This window comes from Solanum pennellii, chromosome 1 (genome assembly GCF_001406875.1).
Source record: "Solanum pennellii chromosome 1, SPENNV200".
Classification (NCBI taxonomy): domain Eukaryota; kingdom Viridiplantae; phylum Streptophyta; class Magnoliopsida; order Solanales; family Solanaceae; genus Solanum; species Solanum pennellii.
The window spans coordinates 63,447,676-63,457,181 of NC_028637.1; the positions used below are offsets into that span (position 1 = coordinate 63,447,676).

At 32.1% G+C, this 9,506-nt stretch overlaps 1 protein-coding gene across 1 annotated transcript in view; it reads left to right on the forward strand.

Annotated features, from left to right (window-relative positions):
• Nucleotides 1–3,722, forward strand: part of LOC107008105 (protein TRIGALACTOSYLDIACYLGLYCEROL 4, chloroplastic) — a 16,242-nt gene extending 12,520 nt beyond the window's left edge. The window contains exons 4-5 of the mRNA XM_015207017.2: nucleotides 1,495–1,832; nucleotides 3,343–3,722. Coding sequence (XP_015062503.1) covers nucleotides 1,495–1,832; nucleotides 3,343–3,537 — 533 coding nt within the window. The 3' untranslated portion in view covers nucleotides 3,538–3,722. The remainder of the gene's footprint in view (nucleotides 1–1,494; nucleotides 1,833–3,342) is intronic.
• The last annotated feature ends 5,784 nt before the right edge of the window (nucleotides 3,723–9,506 follow it).

A 9,506-nucleotide genomic window follows, 5' to 3' on the forward strand; every position in this document is an offset into this window, starting at 1 on the left:
GGGGGGGGGGGGGGGAGAATGTTTTTCGGAGGGGTGGTTGTGGAAAAGTAAGGAGAAACGGAAGGGATGCTGGAGGATCAGAAACATTATAACTCCGTTTGGGTGTGAGTTGTGGAGGAGTATTATTAAGGGATGGCAAAGACTTGTGGACATTTTTTCGTTTAGGTTGGAAATGGTAGGAGGATTGGTTTTTGGCAACATAAGTGCTGTGGGGAGAATGAGTTAAAGGAATTGTTTCCAAATATCTACCGTGTTTCCTGACAAAGAGGGATGACAGTGCTACAAACTCAAAGGGTGTTATCCACTGGGACTTAAAATTCAGAAGGAATCTTCAGGATTGGGAGATGGGAGGATTTCACAATTTGATTGAGCTTTTACATGGGCTAGAAACTCTTAACAACTTATTGGATATATGGAGTTGGAGGAAAAGTGGTGATGGTTTTTTTACTGTTAGTTCTTATTTTATGAAGCTACTAGTGAAAGAGGAATGTACTTTCCCCCATAACCCTATTTGGATCCACGGAGCACCAAGGAAGGTATGTTTGTTTTGTTGCCAGCGAGGGGAGCGATACTAATATTAACAATAAAAGTTTGAGGACGAGTGGATCACTTATGTCAGTTGCTAATATGTCTAAGAGTGCAAGCAAGAATGTTGATCATTTTTTATTGCACTATAAGGGGGCTAATCAATTATGGAGGGTGACCCTCAATTTGTTTTGGATGCTATGGGTGATGCTGGTATAGTGAAGGAGGCTTTGCAAAGTTGGACTCGTAGGAGGGGTAAGAAAAGCCCAAGGGCATGTAATGCCGCCACCTTAGCAATCATGTGGGTTATTTAAAAAGAAAGAAATAAGACGACATTTGAAGGGGTGGAAGAAGATTTTGTAAAGTTGCAAAGTAGTGTTTTCTGTCTAGTTTCTTTTTTGTGTACTTACAAGGTTCCTATATGTATAGAGGATTGGATCACTTCTGTTGAGAAGCATATTTGGATGTAAGTTCTCTTCTTTTGGTATGTCTTGTAAACGGGGTTTCTCTATTTGTTAATAAAGAACTATCTGTTAATAAAATTATTTACCTTCTAATTCTCAAAAAAAATTAACTAATTATTTACCTTGTCCAAAAAAAAAATCTATCATCTATTGTCTTCATTAGATAATGGAATAGTTACTGAGTTATCTTTTAACCCCTATGACTAAACCTCCTTTTTACTGCACGTCTTTTCTCTTACCTTTTTTATGTTTTGTGATAATGTTGAATGTCAAAATTGATTCTAATTTGTGATAAGATGTAGAAAGTGAGCTATGTGTGAACTGTGCATAATGCCACTTGATTGGACACTACTTAGAAATTACTTCTGACCTTATTTGCTTCATTTAACCAATTTGCATATTGTCAATATGTATACAACTCAATGCTGCCTTGTAGAAGGATGAGAGCTAAATAATCTCATCCTTCTCCCATTCCTGTGGTAGCTTACGTAGTTCATCAGTGTAGGTGCTGTTTTTTCTGCATATCTCGGAGAAAGTTCAACGAAAAGGCAACAATCATGCAGTTTACGGGGTCTGAAAGATTTTGACCTTCGAGCCCAAGTTTCAAATTCTGCTGTTTCAGTGGATTCATTTGCATCTGCTTCCCTCACTGCACAGCACGGAAATTTCCAAAGGCTGTTCCTGGATCTTACTCGTGTCCATACAAGCTTCGACTTTCCTTCAGGGTCAAAACTTCTTTCTGGACTAACTTCTGTAGCATACAGTCTTTACAATTCTCAAGTACCAAATGTTGAGGCACTACAAGCAATTTGTCCGCGTGCTTCACTTTCTTTTCAGCAGCAGGTATCTCCTGTTCAAACATAACATGGCCCGCTAATTTTATGTTTTGATGAATTCCTCCCTTGGTACTGCTTTTATTACTTTAGTTCGGTTGAATTTGCTTATAGACAACATACATATTATATAATTTATTTTCAAAAAAGTAAGAACAGGGCATATATATTTTCGTGATAAAACAATTCTTTTTTTATTAATTTGGGGATAACAAAAAAGCCCGTATACAAGAATTATACCAAAAGGTAGAAAACACTTGCACAACATATGACTCTACTGACAACATCCAATATTTTGTACAGCAGAGCATATATTATATAGTATCTAACTAGAAGTGAGTCCAAAAGTAGAGTTAAAGGTTATGTTAGCTTTGAAGTATCATGATATTCAAAGCATTTTGGTGAAAGGGAACTTCCCAAGCATGTTAAGAATGACAAGTTAGAAAATCTCTTAGGGTAGAGGGAGTCAAATAGATCTAATATTTTAATTGGCTATCCCTACGTGGAAAGGTGTAGTAGCTTATAACGTAGAATTATTTGCATTAATTGCTGCCTTAGAGAGTGTTTAATCAAAAAAAATATTTACAAAGTACTAATGGATAGCAGAAATACTATGGCCTTGTGCTTAATGTGATTCCTAATATATAACCTCTTGAGATCTTGAGACATCTGTAGGTGTGAATTCTGATCACCTCATAGTGAGTTGTTCAATGTGTTTGTTTTGTATGGAATTTTTGTGTGATATTAACACATCAGTAAAAATTGTGACTTTCTAGTGTAGAAAATTGAAGACACAACGTTCTCACCTTACTGTGCTACATTTACTATTATTTCCTTCAGTGTTCTGTCTGATAAGCTTCTGCCGTTTGTAAGGATTGAAAGTTAACTAGGGGATAGGAAATATGCCATATTCATCCTGGAGGATAGATAAAACAAGGGTAAGAATGATAAGTCTGGTAAAAATCTGCGGCTTCCTCTGTTCATCTAACCTCATATTCCACCTCTCTAACCATCACGCAAAATCATATGCTGATGTCTGAAGAATCTCCAAATGGACACAGGTTGAACCAGATCACTAGAGTGGTCTCTGGAGATACTACAACCACTCTTCCCACTCCTAATTACACAATCACAGGGATTCCAAACATAAATTTTTGTTATATACATTCTAAACAACACTCAAGGTTGTGGCTTAGAGGTAAAAAAAGTGGAATGGAAATCATGGGAAACCAGTGTTCAAATATGAGCATAGGCAGGTGATTACACGGAACTTGTACTTGAGGGAGGTAGCAGCTATCCAATGAAACAATAGAGGTGTGCGCAAACTGACTGGAATACCACCATTATGTAAATGAACTTCAAAATTTGCTCACGCAACTTTATATCTGGTATTTGTGTCTGTATGCGTGTATTAACATGCAAATGATTCACATGCTAAATGACAATTTAGAAGTCGTTTTGTTTAATTTCCTCTTTTGTATGTATATCACCTGATTTTGATTTGCGGTTCATTGATGCAGATGATAGGACCTTTCAGCTTTAGAGTTGATTCGGAGATAGAAATTGATTTGAAGAAGGATTGGTATTTAAGTGTGAAGAATCCTGTATTTGCCATTGAACATGCTTTACAGGTTCTCTGGTCTGCCAAGGCTGTTGCTTGGTACTCTCCCATGCAGCGTGAATTTATGGTAGAACTTCGTTTCTTTGAAACTTAAAATCACCATCATCTCTAGTGGTATAAGTAATTCTAGCTATTCAGTGCCTGCTTATACATGCGTTTGGATATATTAAGTTTATGCCATTTTAAAAAATTGATTATGAGGTTATGTTTGGACTGCTACTCAAAATTTTGTGTCAAGGGAAAATTTTCAAAATGTCAATATTTTGACATTTAATAGGACTCATTGTCAATACTTTCAATATTTAGTAAAAATGTCAAAAAAGAAACAATTGTTAAAAACAGAAAGGAGAAATTAAGGAGAGAGGAAAATATTAGAAAGAAACAATTGTTTAAAAGTCTTATCAGTTACAAAAATTCAAAAAAAAAGAATTAATTGACAATTTATCAAAATACAACAACTTTCATCTCTTTCGTCTTCTTTCACAATGTTCTAAAAAACACGCCTATCACCATTAATCTAAAAATTCAATATTCAATTTTTTAATTTATTTCTGTTTCTAAACACGTTTATTTATCATACATCATCATATTTGAAGCGGTTTATTCTATTAAGGCATCATTTTCACTTTATGAAATTATAGTATATCTTTAAAAATTTCTGAAATTTTATGAAGTTATTTATCTTCTTTTAAGAATTTTTTCAATATTTAAAATACAATACTCATGTATTTATGGTAGAGGTATTAATACATCTTACATATGTATTTTATTTTGCTTATTTCCAATATCACTTTGTATACCAAATAGTTTGTGTTTAGATTTAATATTGTACTCGTCCTAATGTATACCATAAAGTTTGTATTTAGATTTGATTTCGTATTCATCGTAATTATACCATGAAGTTTTGTATTTATATTTTGATTTCGTATTTATTCTCAACTATAAATAGCCAAAATACAGTTTATATATGTATTTATCCTAATTGCATTAGTCAAATAGTTTTGTATTTTATTTTGCTCATTATATGTTTATACCAACTTTATTCATTCACAATTTTAAATAATCAAAATACATGTTTGTATTTAGATTATCACTTTGTAAAAATAAATTTGACTACAAACTACAAAACATTCAAAATACTTTCAAATACTTTGGTGAAACAACTCAATACTTAAATGCTAACGTAGATTCTACTAAATTTAAAATATAACAAATAATAAAAAAAGATGGACAAAAATTACTTTAGATACTACAAATTTGAAATACATAAATATTTTATGAGTATGTACACAAATTCACATAAAAGTTTAAAAAAATGACGAAAAATCATCAATACATACAATTCAAAACTCAACATAATGTGTAATTTTGAAAACAAAATCTCGCAAAATAAATGATGAATTCAAAAATAACTTTATCAATTGCGAGATTTTTTGATTAATTGATAGATCTGAACAAATTGTTACGAACTTGAATAATTAGCTCTTTTTCAACAATGAGAGAAAATAATGGTGAGATTTTGATAAAAGAAAAAAAAAGAAGAGAAAAGTGAATGATGGGGATGGTGAAAATTGAAAAGTTGATGAAAAAAAAATTGAAAATTGAAAGATAAAAAATAAATTTAATGGTATTTAAAAACATATGAAGAAGTGTAAATTGGTAATGGATGTAGAATTTGATTCAAAGTTGGACTGTTTTGTGAAATAAATTTGAATACAAATCACTTTCTAAAATATTGATATTTTGACATTTACAATAATTATTTTAAAGAGTAGATATTTTTACTAATTAAATTAGGGATTGTGACTAGTTTTCTAATTTTCACTTGTTTTAGTTGTCAACCTAACAAAAACTTGTTATTAATTTGTAACTGCGCTTATATTTTTGGAGAAACTAACCAAATACCCCATAAAAACAAAATAATTATAAATATATACCCCTTTTCTCCTACTCTACTATATATATATATATATATATATATATATACACACACACACACACACTATATTGGTATCATTAAGAGTGATAATTTTGCCTAGCAGATACAAAATTAGTAGTCCCTTCGTTTCATCCTATGTGATAACATTCGATCGGGCACGAAGATTAAGAAATAATAAAGACTTTAAAATGTTTATCAAATTGCCCTTCAAAATTCTCTCTCCTCAAAAAAGAATTAGAGATCCTTAAAATTAAGTGGAGGCCAACAAGGATAAAAAATGAATTGTATCTTTAAATACTTTCCATAAAGAAATTGTGTCATTCTTTTTGGGATTGACAAAAAGAAAATGGTGTCATTATAAAATGAGATAGAAGGAATTAGTATATTTAAGGTTTCTTGTTTGGAAGTTTCGTTAACCCATACTCAGATGGTTCTCATGGGTCCAACAATTTTAAATTCTGATACAATTTTATTGTGTTCGATTAGGAAATATGTTCGAGACCTAATGTAGCAATAAACACTTTTAAATAACCATAATTTCAAAAACACAATATGCATTATCATATTTTTTTAACCTGCACAATAAAATAAAAGAGTCCATGTCAAATATGAAACAAGTGACGTGTGATATTATTTTTCTTTCAAGGTTCAACAATTAATTCAAGACATTCACAATTTAGTATCGGCGTTTAAGGCTTATTGAACATATAATAAGGAGGCAATCAAATATAATTGTAGGGATATTAAAAGTAAACAATCTTCTTGGAAAACAAATTCTGGTGCTATTCTTATAAGTATTGATCATTTATTTTATGTTACATAATCAAAATTAATACATCATCAAGTAACTAACACTATTACAGAAACAACTTTTGTTACCATCTCAATCAAATTCAAAAAATATTGAAGCAAATAATGAAGAGGTTATAGTTGTACTCCACAAGATGTGTAATTAACTTTTGGAGCAGTAGAACTCTCCAAACAACTCTCCACACCCTTGACAACCGCTTCGATCGTCCCTTGCTCAAGCTCATCTTAGAAGATCTTATTTTCTTTCTCATTTTCAAAATGAATGGAAAATATCATGTATTGAGTTTTTTCTCTTAAAGATCAAAGGGAAGGCCATAAAATATTAATACGACAATAACAAACTTCACAACATCAACTCCAATGACCTTCAATTTAATAATTTTTTTGCATAATTAGGTAATGTGAAATGATAGCAGTAAAATAAACATGTGCTTACCAACACTTATTTTCAATTTTGAGACAACAGACATGTACATTATAAACGTTTTCATTCCAACCGTATGCAACGTCATGTTACTCCCCTCATGCTAGATAATCAATTTGCTTGCGAAGAAATTACAGATTGTACATGTAGATTACGCCCTTACCCGTTACCTGGTACCAAATACCAAATATTTCACAACAAAGAGTAAGAAATTTGAGGCTTTCTAAACAAATATACGTTGATATCAAATGATACTTGGTAATGAATGAGAAGCGAAATGCAATGGCAGATAAAGGAGCCAACTAAACACAATTGTTATCGGTAAACAAATTACATCAGGTAGCTTTTCTGCTTTATTTTCTCCTTTGATTGGAGAGACAGATATACATATGAGGAATTTTTGACAAAATTCTAAATAATATGTACCTTGAGTGAGATTTAATTAGCATAAGGAATTTTATATATATACTCCCAACAACAAACTCTAATTTTTTAGTTACCTTCATAAAAATCATAACTTTTCATAAAAATCACAACTTTTCATAAAAGTCGAAACTCTTCATTTTCCATTCACACCTTTTAAAATCCAACAATTCCCCGCATGAATGGGGAATGACTCCAATACAAAGAAACGGACAAGTATGTGTACTTTACAAGCAATAATTAATTGCATCCGGCTAAGTAGGTTTTTCCTTGAACTTTTCGTAGTGAACATATGTCAGATATACTCGATCAACCGGTAGATGAGATATCTTTGAAGCATTAAGCTTTGGTGTATACCTAGACAACCATATGTGACACACAATTACCCCTTTTATCGTTTATGGTTCTTACAGTTGTGTTTGTTTCATCAATGAACACCTCCTGGTTTCATGAGTGTATACATAATAGGCTTTTGACAATAGTTCTCTTTGAAGCGGCTTACACTTCACACTCACATAGGTGATTTCTAACCGTGTCATCACATAGATATACTATTTGGTCAAGTCTGCCAAACTTAGAAAATCATTAAAAACTTTAAGCGTTATTACCTTATTAACAAGCCTTAATGTATTAACCTCATACCTCAACATTGTCTTCATCATGAGAATGAATTCAGTTGATTGACAATGTCGAACCGTCAATCACAACTTTATTTTTCTCCTTGAATCTAGCTCTTGGGATCTCGAGTCTGCTAGATAGAGTTACCTCCATGATGACTTGTCCTAAGTCGGACACCTATTCCTTTTGATGATCTTTTAACTTTCTCTCTAGTTAGACCTTTTTGTTAGTGGATCCAACACATTATCCTTTGACTTTACATAGTCAATTGTGATAATTTCACTAGAGAGTAGTTATTTTATAACGATATTATGTCTATCTCTTATATGATAAGACTTACCGTTATACATCATGCTCCATGCCCTACCTATTGCATCTTGACTATCAAAGTGTATGCATAATGATGCCAATGTATTGGACGAAAAAGAATATTTATTAAGAAATTCCAGATTCTTTCAACTTATTCATCTGCCTTATCTAGAGCACTTTACTCAGAGATCCTTATAGAGCTAGCGATACATGTCATTTTGGAAGATTTCTAAGAGACTGATCCTCCACCAAGATTAAACACATATCCACTCGTGGATTTTACTTCATTTGATCCTGGTGATCCAATTTGTATCACTATATCTTTTCAATACTGTTGCATATTTTTATAACGCAAAGCAAAACTATTTTCATTGTCATCCAATGAGTTTGATTGGAATTACTCGTGAACCGACTCAATTTACTAATAACACATACTATATCTGATCGCGTACACTTCTTGATATACATCATACCTTCCAATACTCTAGCACAATCCAATTCTGAGTTACTTTTGCCTTCACTTATTTGAAATGCAAAGTTCACATTTATTGGAGTCTTGACAATATTGAAATTCAAATATTTGAACTAGTCAAGTACCTTTTTGATGCAATGAGACCGTGACAATGCTAAACATTATGGAGTTCTAAGGATTTTTATACATAAGATTGCACCAGCAACTCCAAAATCTTTCATATCAAACTTGCTTTTTAGCATACATTTAGTAGCATTTGTGTCATTAGTATCTCTACTGATGATCAACATGTCATTAATATACAAATAAACAATAACTGTATGATTTTAATGTAAACACATTTATTTGATGAATTTGGAGATTATATACCGCAACTAATAATATTAACATTCGAATGGATGTAATTCTAGTTACTGACGAGTATATATCAAGATCACGACCTTGTTTTTGTCTAAAGCCTTTGGCAATTCTTTTTTATATTTGTCAACAGTTCCATACACTTTCATTTTCCTTCTGAAGATTCAACTTCAATATCATATTATCTAGACATTTCTATTGCTTCATGATACGCTCAAACTTACTTCTCAAATAAGAAGTAAAGCTGTCGTGTCAAGTAAATAACCCAACTAGTGAGGTTGGGATCGTTCCCACGAGGAAAATAGTCTAGACTTAACTTCAACCTGTTATTACTATTGTTTGGTCAATGACTTCCTTGAAAAGTAAAAAACATAAAAAGGGGGGTTTCTATTTCTAAATGAGTGAAAATAAATAACGAACTTGAAAGAGACACTTAACAGCTTTGACAGTCGGATTTTAATCAATTAATCAAAGTAACTAGGGTTTACGTGTTCCCCACAAGTTCATAACTTGATAATTTTAACTATAACAATTCTTTCCTACTATCTTGCATGCAAAGTGATAAGTTATGTATTTCTAAATCCTTGGTCCGGCATCTAGAAAATCTCACTCCGCACCTTGGTCCGGCTACGTGTGTTGCTTTCCTAACCCTTATCTTTACCTCATATTAAGCATCGTATTCGATATTTGACTAAGTTATTACCTCGTACC